This window comes from Mesoplodon mirus (genome assembly GCF_964341445.2).
Source record: "Mesoplodon mirus genome assembly, chromosome: 2".
Lineage (NCBI taxonomy): Eukaryota > Metazoa > Chordata > Mammalia > Artiodactyla > Ziphiidae > Mesoplodon > Mesoplodon mirus.
In genome coordinates, this window is record NC_138977.1 from 200301943 (window position 1) to 200317692 (window position 15750).

The 15750-nt window shown below is 50.6% G+C and overlaps 1 protein-coding gene across 2 annotated transcripts in view; it reads right to left on the reverse strand.

Annotated features, from left to right (window-relative positions):
- Positions 1-15750, reverse strand: part of CRTAC1 (cartilage acidic protein 1) — a 137298-nt gene that overhangs the window by 48339 nt on the left and 73209 nt on the right. For both annotated transcript variants that reach the window (XM_082631384.1, XM_082631383.1), the window contains exon 3: positions 4303-4499. In XM_082631384.1, the coding sequence (XP_082487510.1) occupies positions 4303-4499 (197 nt within the window). The remainder of the gene's footprint in view (positions 1-4302; positions 4500-15750) is intronic.

Sequence of the window (15750 nt, forward strand, 5' to 3'; positions counted from 1 at the left end):
CCTTGAGCTGTGCCTACCTGATACCCTCATCTGTGTGGTGTCTTATTTACATGATGGCCTTTTTCTCTTTCTGCTCCAAGAGTTCTCTCTTCAAGCGGCCGGGAGGGAGGCCTGTGGCCCCTCCATCCAGGATGTTTCTAAAGTCTCTGCCTTTCTTCAAGCCACAGAATTATAACAGCTGTTGCTTAGAGAGCATGGATTAGGTCCTAGACACCGTAATAAGTATTTCTCATTCATTATCTCAGCTGTTCATTCAAATATATATATTAAATGTTTATGGGCTTCCCTGGTGGCGCAGTGGTTAAGACTCCGCCTGCCAATGCAGGGGACAGGGGTTCGAGCCCTGGTCCGGGAAGATCCCACATGTCGCGTAGCAACTAAGCCCGCGAGCCACAACTACTGAGCCCATGTGCCACAACTACTGAAGCCCGCGTGCCTAGAGCCCATGCTCCGCAATAAGAGAAGCCACCGCAATGAGAAGCTTGTGCACCGCAACGAAGAGTAGCCCCCGCTCGCTGCAACTAGAGAAAGCCCGCGCACAGCAACGAAGACCCAACAAAGCCAAAATAAATAAATAAATAAAATAAATTTAAAAAAACGTTTACTAAGTGACATAAGCATTTCTTTGGTCCTGGAGATACAACAGAAAACAGGACAAAGTTTCTGTCCCCATGGTGTTTAGCAGAAGAGTAGAAGAGATGAACAACAAACAAATAAATAACATATTTTCAGACAGCAGTAAGCGCTCTGAAGAGAAATAAAGCAAGTTAAGGGCATAGGGAGTGATAGGGTACGGTCTTAAGTCTTTCAGGGAAGACCTCATCTGAGAAAGGGCCTGAATGAAGGGAAGGAGTGAGCCTTGAGAACAATGGTGGGAAAAGCATTTTAGGCGGAGGGAAAAGCAAGTACTAAGGCCTCGGGTAGGAAAGCAGCGAGCAAGAGGAGGAGTGGAGGAAACGGAGCCAGAAGGGCGACTGGCTCACAGCCTGGGGTGTGTGGCGTGTGACGGTAAAGACTTTGGATACAGTCTGTGGGGCTACTGGAGGGAGTTGAACTTATGAAGTTGATATGATTTCCCTGTACTACAGGTGAAGAGGTTGAGACCGAGAGAGGTCAAGCATCTTGCCCAAGGTCACCCAGTAGGTGAGGGGCATGTCCCAGGTTTGTACAGACTGACTCCCACGGGACACTGCCAGGATGCAGGACCCCAGTGCTGACATCCTAAAAGCTGGCTGAGGGACAGGGTGGGTCCATCCTTCCAGAGGTCTCTCCAATGCTTGGGCACAGGCTAAAGGAGCCCCCAGTCATAAGCCACGGGCAGGTGTGGGCTGGCTGGGGCTCCTGGAGAGGATCGCCAGTTCCTCATTGTGGGCAGGGTGGCAATGGCTGAGCGTCATGCCAGCTGGACCCAGGGAAGTGCTGACCTGGCACAAATGGCTCCACACCCCACCCACTGTCGATGAATCAATTGAATCACTCAACTGAAAAATTAACTCAAACCCACAGACATCCCTCAAACCCACAGAAGGTCACTGGGAGGTGCACGCCTGGGGCTGAGGCTGGGGGGCAGTGTCACCCTTACCCCAGCTCTGGGGGCCGAGCGCCAGCCTCTCCCAGAGGGACCTTCCTGGGGGCTCCATTTGCCTGCCTCTTCTTGTCTTCCCTCTGTTGGCAAACCTTCTCTCAGGCCAAATGCTTGTGCCTTGTCTGTTCTTCCTGGAGTTATTTATCAAGTTTTAATTGTACTCTTAGGATGTTCAAGTTCTGGCTGGGCCAGAGGGAGGCACAAAGTAACCAATACGTGGACTTTGCCCTTGAGGAACTTAGTGGCTAGGAGAGTGGAGTCAGATTCCTAGAGAAATATAAGACTGCACTGGAGAGACAGGGCAGGATTTTTGTCTGTTATATTCACTGGGGCATCATCAGTGCCTAGAATAGTGCCTGGCATACGGTAGGTGCTCAGTAAATACTTACCCAATGAGTGAATACATTAGTGAGTAAATGGGGTGATGGTTAGGCTGAGCACGGAACCAACATGACTCTGGGGTATTGCTGTCAACCTCGACTGCACGAGGGAATCACCTGGAAAGCTTTCCAATCTGATAACTGGGTCCCACCCCCAGAGGTTCAGATTGGACTGGACTGGGATGCTCCTTGGGAACTGGGCACGTTAAAGCTCCTCAGGAGATTCTAGTGTGCAGCCTGGGCTGAGCACCGCTGCTCGAGAATTCACGATGAAACGCTCTAAGAGCGTGGGAGGGCTGCTGCTTCGAGACACCTGACGGTCGGGTCCCAGCCCCGGTGCTCCGTGTTCAGTGAGTAGGAAGAGTCTGTCCCCTTCCTCTGGCATCGTGCCCGCTGAGCCCACGTTAAACACCTCCTTTCTCAGTTCTCCCCATTTCTGCGTCCCTCCAGCATCTTCCTGGGCACTCACTCCTTCCACAGCCGTCCCTTGCTGCTGTTCCCCTCCTGACCTTGCCCCACATTAAAGGTTGATCAGCCCATCAATTAATTGTGTCCTAATCCAATCTTGGCTTGGCTGGAGAGAGGGCAGTAAATCCAGCTGGGTAATCATGCCCTGATATTTGTGTAGGGATAATTACTATCTCTCAGGCCTCACTTGGTAGCAAGATGAGATGAAAACCCATAAAACACCACTTGGGGCTGTGGCTCATTGTTTCTCGGCTGCACAAAGCTGGCTGTCAGCCAGTCAGCTCCGCCTGCCCCTGCCCCTGGCACCAGCCCCAACCCCTTCCCTTGCCATTCATGCACATGGCAGGGCTCAACAGCAGGGGCAGTCTGGGGCTGGATCCTGGCTTGGGCTCAGCAACCAGCAGGGGCAACATTATGGGCCCAGGGTAAAGCCAGAGTGTGTGTGTGTGAGTGTGAGTGTGTGTGTGTGTGTGTGAGAGAGAGAGAGAGTGTGAGTGTGTGTGTGTGTGTGTGTGTGTATGGGAGCAGGGAAGGTGGTCCCCACAGCCAGGCGATCACCTGCCTCCAGGAGGTTGGGAGGGTCCAGAATGGTGAATTCACAGGTCTGAACCACAGGGTGTTGTTCAGACCAACCCAGATGCTGCCATCTGGAAGAGTGCAGTGCATGTCCAACCCGGCCCCAAAGGGGCACTGGGCCCTGCATCCTTCAGGAGGAAGCCATGGCCTGGGACTTCCCTGCAGATGTTATGGCCCCATGGGAGCAGACTTCCACCTGCAGCCCCAAGAACACAGTCCCCCAACTCAGGAAACACTGAGCACCAACCAGGAGCCTGGCTCTCCACTAGGCCCCGAGGGCATCGGATTGAGTAAGGCCATACAGTGTGTTGATTAAAAGGATGGATCTGGAGTCAAACACTTGGGTTTGAATCCTGGGACTTAACAAGGTGTGTGGCCTTGGGCAAGTCATATGACCTCACTGTGCCTCAGTTTCCTCAACTATAAAGTGGGCCACACCAGTACCTACCTAATTGAGCTATTGTGAGACTTAAATGAGATGATTAATACAAAGTGCTTAGCTCCTGGCCCGGCACATAGTAGGTGCTACTTAAGTATTAGTTGTTATCATTACTCTTGCTATTATGTAGCCTTCTGGGCATCAGTTTCTCTCAGCCATTCCTTGGTGTGTAGGACCTCACTACTCAAAGTGTGGTCCCTGGACAAGCAGCAGCATCATAGCCTGAGAGCATGTTAGCAATGCAGGATCTCAGGGCCTAGCCAGGCCTGCTGAGTCAGAATCCGCATTTACACAAGAGCCGAAGTGACTGGGATGGCACTCTGGGCTAGGACAGGCCCCAGACCTGTCTTGCACCAAGTTGTAGCCCCAGCACCTGCCACCTCTGGTCTGGCACGCTGTAGGTGCTCTGCAGGAATGTGCGGTGAAAAAATGAGCTCAGCTGAAAGCTATGGGGGCCTTTGAAGGATTTCAAAGCATTTTAGTTCCCTGGAAGCAGCACAGAGGGCTATGCCAGGGAGTCGTCTGTGGGCTATGGGCGTGAGAAGTGCTGAGTGGCTGAGCCACCAGGAGTGGGGGAGAAGGGAGGAGGGGTCAGTTAGGAGGACGGGGCTGCCGCTCGGACTGGGAGGGGAGGAGGACGTGAAGTCCGAGGTGGGGGACAGGTCTTCTGCTCAAGGCCTCCCTCTCCAGGGGCTGGGAGGTGAGAAACAGCTTCACGCATAAGAGAAGAACGGGTCCTCCTGGGGCTGTCTCTGTTGGGACGGAGTGAGGTCCTGGGGAAGCCAGTGACAGTAAGCTAGTGCCGGGAGGAAGAAGGTGGGGGCCGGGGGAGGCCCGAGGCCCCCAGCCCTTACCGGAGAAGGCATTATTGGTGTTGAGGAAGTAGATCTCCTCACGGCCATCCCCGTCGATGTCGCAGGCTGTGACCCCGATGGCGTTGCCCTGCCGGTCCCGCAGTGCGTAGTAGGGGGAGCTGCGCTCGTCCACCGCGATGTTCACCAGCCGCTTCTGGGCCCGGTCGTACTTCAGAACCAGGTTGGGGCCATTGTACCTGGAGGAGGAAGGGGGAGGGGACGTTGGGGGGAGCAGCTGGGCCCACCTGGCTCTATCCAACCAGAGCAGTGGGCTCAGAGTCTTCCCGGACAGGTCTATGTGGGGACAAATCAGCCCCAGAACGTTCCTAGGGAACCGCTGTATTCCTGGGGAACCCTTGGCCGCCTTGCCTTGGGGTCCCCGGGTATTTGACGAGTGTCCCTGAATCAGACGTGGACCGAAGCAAAGTGAGAGTCAACAGGTCCCACGTGGGATGCAAATAAGGAGCAGGGTGGTGGAGGGGAGTGGGCAGTCGATAAGCCCCTTACCATAGGCTTTGCTGAAATAAACTCCCTGACATTTATCTTGCTCATTTCAATGTAAAAGGCACTTTCATATTTATGATCTCACTAATTTAAATTTAACAACAATCAAGTGAGGTAGGCATGGGAGTCTGCATTATTAACCCATTTTGCAGATGAGGCAACTGATGAACTTCATCAGGGAAAGTGAGGCTCAGAGAGGTTGAGTGCCCTTCTCAAGGTAACACAGCTAGTAAGCGTCAGGTGCTGGAACTCAAACCCAGGCCCTCTCTGCTAACCCAAGGGACCTGGAGTGAATTCTGGAAGCACAGAAGGCTTTGTCATTGAGGTTTGGAATGACCCTCTCTTGACAGAAAGTCCCAGCATTTAAACAGTAGGATGAAACTGGCATCCCAGACAGGAGATTACAAATGTACCTAAAGTCATCAGGTGGACCTGCTGGATCGCTTTGTCCGAGGCACTGGAAGGAAAAGATTACAGAGCTCCTCAGTCCTCATCCTTCTGTCGTCTGACTCTCCTGCAACCACGCGACCTCCCTGATGCGTGCTCTTGCCTCAGGGATTCGCACTTGCTGTTCCCTCCGCCCAGGATGCTTTTCCTCCAGGTACCCACATGGCTGCCTCCCTCCTTCACGTCCTTCAGGCCCTCAGGCAATCTTCCCTTCTCTGAGAGGCCTTCCTGCCCACATTCCTGAAACCTGCAACCACTGTCACCCTGTACCCTCGCCGCTCACCCCTGCTCTCTTTCCCACGGCTTTTACCACCGGTTGACCGTTCTCTAGCTTCCTATTTAGCTCTTCCTTCTCTGTCTGGTCCTGCTAGAATGTCAGCTCCACAAGGGCAGAACTTTTTGTCTGTTTTGTCCCCCAGGACCTAGCACAATGCCTGGCACACAATAGGTGCTCAGTAAATCCTTGCTGACTGCTTGAATGAGTGGATCCTCAGAGCCCATGTCTGCGTCATAAGGGCTTAGGTGTCCCATGGTCGACTTCTTCCCATTGCCTTTCCACGTGGAGAAAGTGGTGTGTCTAAGGTCACCCCCAGGCAGCACAGCCACTAATGTCTGGACTCCTCCCTCCTCCTGGAACACCTGTCAGGCTCTCCAAAGGAACCTGGCCAACCCCCATCCATTAGTCCCCGGGCTACTGCCTTTGTTTGAACCTGAGTGTGTACATCCCGAGTGAAGTTCAGCTGCCAGCCTCTGGACGGTCCCCAGCCACAGACACTGTGGGGAGGGAGGAAAGAACTCTCCAAGGTCTTTGAGGGAAATCATTTCTTGCTTTCCTGAAACAGAACCAATTTAGCCCTTTGTCACCAAGATGCAGAGCCAGTGAAGTTTGGGGGATGCTGAGTGACTGGCCACGTGCCTTCTGGCATCCACAGTGTGCAAAAGGGGAGATGGAGCTTACTGGGGGCTGAGTCAGCACTCGGTAATGGGAGGTTGTGCCTCAGACACCTTGACAAAGAGTGTCTGAGGGCTGTGCGTCGAAGGCACGGCATGACCTATGGGACGTGTCTAGGCAGCAGAGATGGAACACTTGGGTTCCAGCACCGTCAGCAGCTGGCTCCAGCCCCCAGGGACAGGAAGTGCCTTGTGGGTGCTAAATACTAGGCCTCAAAGCCTCCAGGTCTTCTGTTTACCACCATTACTGCTCCTCACAAGACAGTACAGTTCTGCGGCGCTAGGCCTTGCTAAAAGCACTTTCCCATGCATTGCCTCACCTGAGCCCTAGTAATCCCAGAAAGAAGGTAGAGAAGGCATTTTTCTAGAAAAGGAAACAGAGGGTCAGAGAGGCAAAGTGAGGTCACACAGCTCGTACATGGCAGCACTAGGCTTCTAACTGTCTTCAGGTCCAACCCTGTGCTCTTTCCACACTGCCTGTGATGCCAACATTCTTTGTCCTCTGCATTTATTTTTTCTGGTGGCCTCTCCCAAAGCAGCAACGTGGGAAATGCCCAAGAACTTCATGTAAAGTGGAGATAATAACCCTACATTTCTATTGCACTTTACAGTTTATAAAACACTTTCTCAGGGCTTCCCTGGTGGCGCAGTGGTTGAGAGTCCGCCTGCTGATGCAGGGGACACGGGTTCGTGCCCCGTTCAGGGAAGATCCCACATGCCGCGGAGCGGCTGGGCCCGTGAGCCATGGCCGCTGAGCCTGAGCGTCCGGAGCCTGTGCTCCGCAACGGGAGAGGCCATGACAACGAGAGGCCCGCGTACTGTAAAAAAAAAAACAACCCCCCCTCACTTTCTCAGCCTTGATTTCATTTGCTTCTCTGCATGTCTTGACTCTTCCAGAGGTTAGTTTTGTGACCTTAGGCTGGTCAGTTCCCCTCTCTAGGTTCTGAGTTTCTCTTCTGCAAAACGAGAGTTGGACTACATCAGAGGGTCACAAAATGTGTGGACAAATGAGGGCTTGGGGACGGGCTTCTGGGCCCTCTCCTCTCAGTTTCATCCAGAGCACTTCTATGTTGATGCATTTTATTTTACGCATCACATTCCATAAAGTGTTGTTTAAACAAGGGATTCCAGAGCCAGCGTTTAAAAGGCACTGGACTAGAAGCTGTGTGCGAGCACTTCTTGGTCTAATGCTTTTGAAATAGTGCCTCGAGTCTAACCCACCTCAGGAGATGGACAGAGCGGGCATGGTCCCCCTCCAGGCTGTGGCTGAGGAGCCTCCACATGAAGTGCAGCACGGACACCCCCTCCTTCGCACCCCCTGTCCCTTGGGTCTCCTCCAAGGAGAATGTCTTTACCACCCCCAGTGGGGGGAGAGGCCATGGCCTCTGCACCTGTTGGAGGCCAGTCCTTTCACCCTGAATGGGGGGTGATGGGCGTGCACACAAGGTCCCTGCTCCCATGGTGGTGGCCCTGGGGGAGTGGATGGCCCTGGACCATCTCTTGTTTGAAGGACTTGGGGGTGCTAGTTCCAGGGTACTCCCTAAGGCGTAGAGGGGTAGGGGTACTAGGCTGGCTCAAATCCTCCATCTGTTACAGAATGAGCACGTGCTGCAGAATCCTCCCAAGCCTACATGGCAGCCTGGGATGAATCCTGACACTCTGTCCCCTTGCGTCCCACCACCCCCCCCCCCGACCTCCAGGGACTACAGATACAAAGCCAGACCAAGGGCTCCTAGGTAGGGGTCCCAGCAAGACGGGGCACAAGGCTGGGAGGTGGGGCATGGAGTTGCCTCTCCTTCCCCCCACCCAGGCTGCCCTTGGCTGGGTCTGCTGCACTGATATCCTAGACTCTCACAATCTCCCCCCAGGACAGCCAGCCTTATCCCCTCCCCCTCTTCTCCATGGGGCTGACACTCCAGTTGGTTCCATGCCATCCCACCCCTCCCTACCATCCCGCCCTACACCCCTCACACAAAGCCTGCCCCAGCTGCCTGGGCTGGATGTGATCTTCTCTTCCTTGGACAGCCACAGCGTTTTGCACCTTGCTTGTTACCACGAGGCAGAGTTGTTTGTGTTCCAACATCACTTCCCCTCATTAAAACATATGCTTCTTGAGCCGAGGAAGCATGTGAATACATCTCTGTGTTTGCTGTGCCTAGAGCCATGGTTGACAGAGAGAAGATGCCCAGCAAGTGTCTGTCATAAAAGTGAGTGAGTGAGCGATAAAGGAAAGTAATCTTGGGTGGCATTCACAGAGCAGTCACCACGTGCCAAGCACCCTTCTAAGTACTTTACACCCACTACTTCATTTCATCCTCATGACAATCTTAGGATTTTACAGATGTGGAGACTGAGGTTCAGAGGTTAGCCACAGTCCCACCACGGTCCTTCCGGGGCTGCAGTTCCCACAAGTCGGGGGAGCTGGATGCGAGGGACGTGGGACTTCACGTTTCCTCTCTCTGACACCTGTCCGAGATTGTTGGGCACTTCTACAAATTCAGGAGGCTTTGAAGCTCAATTAAAGCTTCAAAGCTGGGTCTGCTGCACTGATATCCGAGCCTCTCACAAGGCTCCTGCAACTCCGTGCCCCACCTCCCAGCCTTGCGCCCTGTGTTGCTGGGACCCCTACCTAGCTTAGGAAGCTTAGGAAGTGGGACAGGGTCCTGTGTTCTTGAAAAGCAGTTGTGACTTCATAATATCAAAGGCTGGGCCAGCAGGCACAAGTGATTGGCTCAGTGGAAATTTAAAAATCTGCTTGCGAGACACCAGTGGGGCACAGCCTATCCTTGTGTGAGTGCCGTCCAGTTTTCACGCTGGTCCACTGCTGTCGACAGGGAAGGGCCTTGGGGTCAGGCCAAGAAGAGCAGCCTGGGCGTGGGGTCCTGGGCCTGCCACTTCCTGGCTCTGACCTTGAGCTTGTCACTCAATTCCTCTAAGCTTCAGCTTCCTCAACTATAACTCTGTGAGGATAAGAGACAGTGTGTGTGATAACACTTGGTAAACTGTGAAGAGGCACACAATTATAAGTTCTCATCATTATTTAAAAAAAAAAGCCGAGGAACAATATCTCACTCTCTAGAGCGATCACTTCGAGTTTCCAAACACACACTAATATTTCTCATCCCCAAACATCCCACCTGTGACCTCTCATCTTCCGCTGGGATGTTTCTTCATTCCCCTTTGTCACTAAACTCAGAGATGTCTTCACAAGTGCTCTCCGTTTTCTTACCCCCAATCCACACTCCACCCCCAACTCCAGCAAAGCTGCCCTTGTTATGGTCATTGGTGGCTTTCATGAGGCCACAAATAGGGATGCCCTTTCTGTCCCATCTCCTGGGGACTCTCAGCTGTATCTGGCACAGCGGCCTGGGCTCTCCACCACTTGCCTCTTAGAACACTCTGCTCTCTTGGCTCTGAGGATGCCATCCCCCTCTGGTTTTCCTTCTTTCTCTCTGGTTCCCCCTCCTTTTCCTCTTCATAGGCACTTCCTCCTCTCTCTGCCTCTTAATGTTGGAGTCCCCAGGCCTGGTCCAGGAGCCCCTTCTCCTCTCTCCATCCCCTTTCACTAGGGGATAATATCCATCCCCATGACTGACAACTCCCAAATTTATATCTCCAACCCAAATCCCCAGTCCAACCTCAGACTCATATATCCGACTGCCTACCTGACATCTCCCCCTGCATGCGCCACAGTCATCTCCGATGGAATGTGACCAAAATGGAACTATTGATTGCTCCTCCCCGCTCCTCCCTGCAATGGGCATCCAAATACCAAAGCCAGAAAGCTGGTGTCAGCCTTGGTTTTCCCACTTCCTTGACCTTACGTCTAATTCATCAGTCAATCTCGTCATTTCTACCTCTTAAAATATTTCAAATCCTTTCTCTTCTTTCCTCCTCCACTGCCACCATCTCTGGAGAGCCTCCTTTCTCTGCTTCCCCACTTCCCCCACCAGTTGAAATCCCCCACACCATAGCCAGTCATCTTTTAACACATAAATCAGATCAGCCATTCTCCTGCCTAAAACCCTGTGGTGGTTTCCCATTATGTTGGAATGAAACCCAGACCCTTTATCATGCCTGGCCTGGGAGCCTATTCGGTTTGCTGCCTGCCTTGCTGACCTCATAAAGCCACACCATCTCTCTTTCAGCTCCTAAAGGTCCAGCAGGCAGGTCCCCGCCCTCTGACCAGAGCACCCTCTCTCCGCCTCTCTCCTGGGCCGGTTTCATCTCATCCTTTAGGTCTCACCTTGAAAGGCATCTCGGAGAGACCTTCTCTTCCTCTGTATTCCAGTCACGGCATCCTCTGTCCTACTCTGGTTTGGTTACCTATGTATTGCCCATTTCTCCCAGAAAATCATAAGCTTCAGGAGGGCAGGGACTGTGTCTGCTGTGTTCACTTCTGTCTCCCCATCACCTAGGGCGTAACAAGCACTCAGTAAGTACTTGTAGAGAGAACGAAAGAGAAGGAGCCTCTGGGAGGTACCAGATCCTCACTGGGGGGCCGAGCAAAGTCAACCGAGCCACCAGTCTGTTGCTTGGTCTTTGATCCTCTACTTACATTAGTCCCCAAGTTAGGTACAAACATGGTAATGGCACCAGGAGGAGGCCAGGAGCTGGTGTCCTGAGTAAGGGTGAGAGAGAGTAACAAGGTAGTATAGATAAAGACAGAGCACCAACCTTTCTCTCTGTTGAGAATTATTGACCTATGTGAAAAAAAATCATTGAGGCAGTTACATAAAGGGGAAGCCAGATGAAGGGATGTAATGATTATTGGGTACCTACTATATATTAGATACTGTGCTACGTAGTTTACACAAGATATCTCACTGTACATAAATAGAAACTTTTCTGAAATTTGAAAAATATACTACTTTGAAAACTAAGAATAGGGAACTTTTTTCATTAAAAAGGAAAATAATGAAAAATATATAGCTATTCAACATTATAATCAGGGGAGAGACGCAGGGAGACAGACAGATGCACGTATAAAATCGAATGCAAGAGAGAGAGACACAAGAATATAGAAAAATGGAAACTGAGGGACAGTGAAGCCCTGAGCATAGAGAGGAAAACACTGTAAACACAGATAAAGAGATTGGCCTGTAAAGACACTGGGACACATAGAAGGGAGGATACACAGACCCAGAGAGAAAAATAGAGAGATCCCTGGAAAGATACAAAGTCGTGGAAATATCAACAGAGCTCTGAGATATTATCATAGAGAAACAACTGATCTTATGGCCTTTCTGGGCATTTACTTCAAAGGTTTTTAAAGATGTGTGGCATTTTCAGGACTACAGGCGTAAGGGGCTATTTTATTCTTGGTTATTTCAATACCCTTATTTTATAGATGAAGAAGTGAATTTCAGAGAAGAGTGACTTTCTGAAAGTCAAACAGCTAATCATTAGACAAAATATATATTGAAAGACAAACTGATCCCTTAGTCTAAAGCAGGGATCAGCAAAACCAAGACCTTTGGGCCAAGTCTGGCCTGCTGCCTATACTTGTAAATAAAGTTTTATTGGAACACAGACCTGCTCATTTATTTACATGTTTTCTGTGGCTGCTTTTCCTGTACAACAGAGCTAAGTAATTGCAACACAGACTGTATGGCCCAAAAGTTGAGAATATTTACCATTTGGTTCTTCACAGAAAATGATTTTAAAGGCTTGTCAGCCTTATATTATGGGTATATTACAGGTTCTAAGTCATCGTTATCATAACAGAGCACAAAATTAAAATAAGCTTTAGTAAAAATTAATTTGAGCTCAGTACTTGGGAACACACAGTTTTCTGAAACAAGTATTTAGAGAGAGTATACGTTGAATGGAAGAAAGGTGTTAGGTCTTAGAATAGAGATTGTGAGGCAAAATAATCTGCAGGGAAAAAAGAGACTGAGAAGAGTTAAGTAAGGTGAGAACAGTGTTCTATACATGGGGTTTATCTAAGGTTAAGAAATGAGCATGTGCCCTCTGAGTGAGTGAAGTGGTTATAGGGATATGGTAGCTGATCTCCAGAGATGGCTGCCATCATTTTCTTTCCTCTTTGTATGGACGTGTTACTCCGCCCATGAAGAGGTGGAATCCATTTTGCCTCCCTTGACTCAGGGCTGGCTTTGTGACTTGACTCGGTTGGCAGAATGTGGGCCAGTTCTGGGCCTAGCCTTAAAGAGGCCTACCAGCTTCCACGTTGTCTCTGGGGGAAGCCAGTCACCATGTAAGAAGTTCGGCCACCTTGAGACCACCATGCTGTGAGGAAGCCCAATCTAGCCCCAGGGAGAGGCCATGTGGAAGAGCACTGAGGCACCCGATAAATGAGCAAAGGCTTCGTGGGCCTTCCAGCCCAGCCAAGCTGACGACAGAGTGCAGCTGAGTGAGTGACACCAGCTGATGTCACATGGAGCAGAACACCCCTCCACCCCTGCCGGCTGACCCTGCCAGCTGACCCTGCCAGCTGACCCTGCCAGCTGACCCTGCCGGCTGACCCTGCCGGCTGACCCTGCCCAAATTCCCGACTCACAGAACTGTGAGAAAGGACAACTTGTTTTTAACTAGCTACATTTTTGGACAAGAAAGTAGATAACGATGACCTATCATTTCAGACCTAAGGGGAAGAAGAATTTCTCTCTGGAAAATAGGAAAAAACATTACTCAGTAATCAGTAGATTTCTCTAAGATAGCCTTTTTTTTTTTTTTTTTTTTTTTGTGTGTGGTACGTGGGCCTCTCACTGTTGTGGCCTCTCCCGTTGAGGAGCACAGGCTCCGGACGCGCAGGCTCAGCGGCCATGGCTCACGGGCCCAGCCGCTCCGCGGCATGTGGGATCTTCCCACACCGGGGCATGAACCTGCGTCCCCTGCATCGGCAGGCAGACTCTCAACCACTGCACCACCAGGGAAGCCCTAAGATAGCCTAAGTAGGCAGGTCTCCCCAAGGGAGGCCTGGATCTGTTGGGTTGACACATGGATCTCAGAATATCTGAGGGTCTGTGCAGAGCCTAAGGGTGGAAAGGTAACGAGAAATACAAGGATTCCAGAAACCCCTGTTTTTCTACTCCTCCTTTGAATTCTTCTTTCCTTTCTAGCCACATCTGTTTCCCATTTTGAAAGCATAACCTTGAACATGGATCATTTCTTTGGAGCTGTGTGTAATGCTCTTTTTTCCTTTTTACACATTTAATTCTTTGAAAGCCATTGAAGTTAAATAGGACCAGAAAACATATGGGAAGGCATTCCAACAGGAGACTCACAGATTGTATCCTAGAAGAGGACATATCCAGAGGCCAGGCGTTAGTTTAAAGGAAAGGAGACTGTTAATGGGAGGTTTCTAGCCATGATGAGAAATCTGGGGCTGGGGATTTTACAGGGGAGTGAATTGGATAGGTCTGGAAAGGGCATCCCAGAAAACAAACAAACAAACAAAAACATTTGATCCTGAACTAGGAGCTAACCAGGGTGGAAAAGACCCCACAAATGCAGTGCAAAGAATAAGCAGGTAACTTTAAGATGAAGGATAAAAACCTTTTGTCCTAAGGGATGGATGGTTTTTCAAGAAAGAGATGTTTGGCACCAAAAGGTCAGAATAATCTGCAGTGATGAGTGTCTCTGTTCTGTAAAAATTCCACGCAGACTGATTGATTTATGCCTTGTTCTAAAAAAGATCTGTGCTCAGCATGTGCTCTGTGCCCTTGGAATTTCTTATATTTTGATGAGCACGGAGGCAACCAGAAGGCAGAGACTACTGTTTGCAGCTGTAGCCCCTCCACACCTAGGACGATGCCAGGAAAAGACAGGTCCTCAGTCATGGTGTTCATGTTGATGGTGATGATAATGGTGAAGACCGTGACTCCATCCCTCAAGGCATGTTTATCTCAAGAAAAGAGGAAGACAGGGAGGCAGGAATTGCAGAAACTATCAAAGGAGGGATTCAGGTGACAGATGGAGGCTGGGTTAATCAGGATTCTTTGGTCCCAAGTGGCAAAGACTCCACCTGAACTAACTGAAGAAAGTATTGGTTCAGGTGTCCAACCTGCCAGAAGAGCAAGGGAACAGTGAGGCCTTGGGGTGCCTGGAGCCAGGGTTCTGACCAGGAGGTCGTCAGGACTTCCTCTCCCCTGGCTTCTCCCCTCTTCTCTGTTGGCCTCATCGTCTCACACCGTCCTTCTTCACAAGGCCTAATCTGTGTACACTCTCAGCCTCACACCTCAGCCTCAGCACGGAGTGGAGAGGCTTGCTTTCCTCAGTTCCGATGGGAAAAACCCCAGGGAAGGGCCATGATTAGCCCAGTTTTGGTCACATGTCCATCCTGAGAGTCAGGAGCTGGAGCCTATGGTTGACAGCCTTTGACTAGGACCAATGCTCATGAGAGCAGCATCTCAGGAGCCATGTATTTGCAGGAAGAGAAGGGTCAGGAAGGCAGAGCAGTGTGTCTCTATAGAGACAGTCACTCATCTAGGTCTGTACTGCTGGAGACAGACTTGCCAGGGCCTACTGACGGAAGGCAGAGATTCCCTGGCACCACTGAGTCCCTGTGTCCTCCAGATACATCTCAAGGTCCCGCCACTCCCCTCCAGGAGCCCCAGAAAGAGGTGTACACAGAAAGTGGAACGACTGTTTGACTCACTATGTTCTGGAAACGGGTCTGGCTCTTGGCCTCCTCCTCAGGCCTCTGTTCCACGCAGCACTGCTGGCGGTGGGGGACAGGGAGGGCACTGAGACTTGGCAGTGACAGCCCAGCATAGGGCATGGTGGGACACAAGGGGAGCGCTGGCCCAACTCTGTGATCAACTTGTGGGTTCAGGCAGATCCTGTTTAACTGCTGGGTCACAAAATACTTTAAACGTCTACTCAAACTTTCTCTCCTTATGCTATAATTACCTAGAAGCTTTTAGATAAAAAGCTGTTGGTCTTTGTCTCTCTTTTGGTTAAGAAGATGGGCCAATTTAGGGGCAGAATGGTGGGGTAAATAGCTTCCAGATGTTTCACTCTTCTTTAAGAGTAAAAAGGATAAACCAATCATTCTCCAATGAGTTCATTCCCCCTTCTGGGATCCTGTTTCCAGATTGGGCATATTGCATGGCACATGGTGGAATTCTCTGCTTAGAGAGACTCCAACTTAATATGGCAAATAAGGAGTGGTCCTAACCCCAAGCTTTCAGAGGCGCACAGATCACATCCGCTGGGATAGTCTTCATAAGGAAGGTTCATTTGCTCTAGAACTTTAAGAATGTATAGGATTTTAACAGAAGACATATGAGTTAGACATTTACAAAAGAAACAGTGTGAGCTATGAAGCAGATCAGAGAACAGAAAAATATGGTTAGGGAATAGAGGGTAGACTAGCTGGATGACACAGAGATGTGTGTTGGACAATTGTGAAAAAGAGTAGAAGCAAACTGGAAAGTACATGGCAGCAAAGATAGTGGAGATGTGACATGTAAGCCATGAGCTTAGGTTTTATCTGGTAGGAAATGGGGAGTCGCTGAAGGATTCTGAACAGGGGGGTCCCATTACATCAAAGTACCGATTTGAAGAGCATTGTCTGGTGGC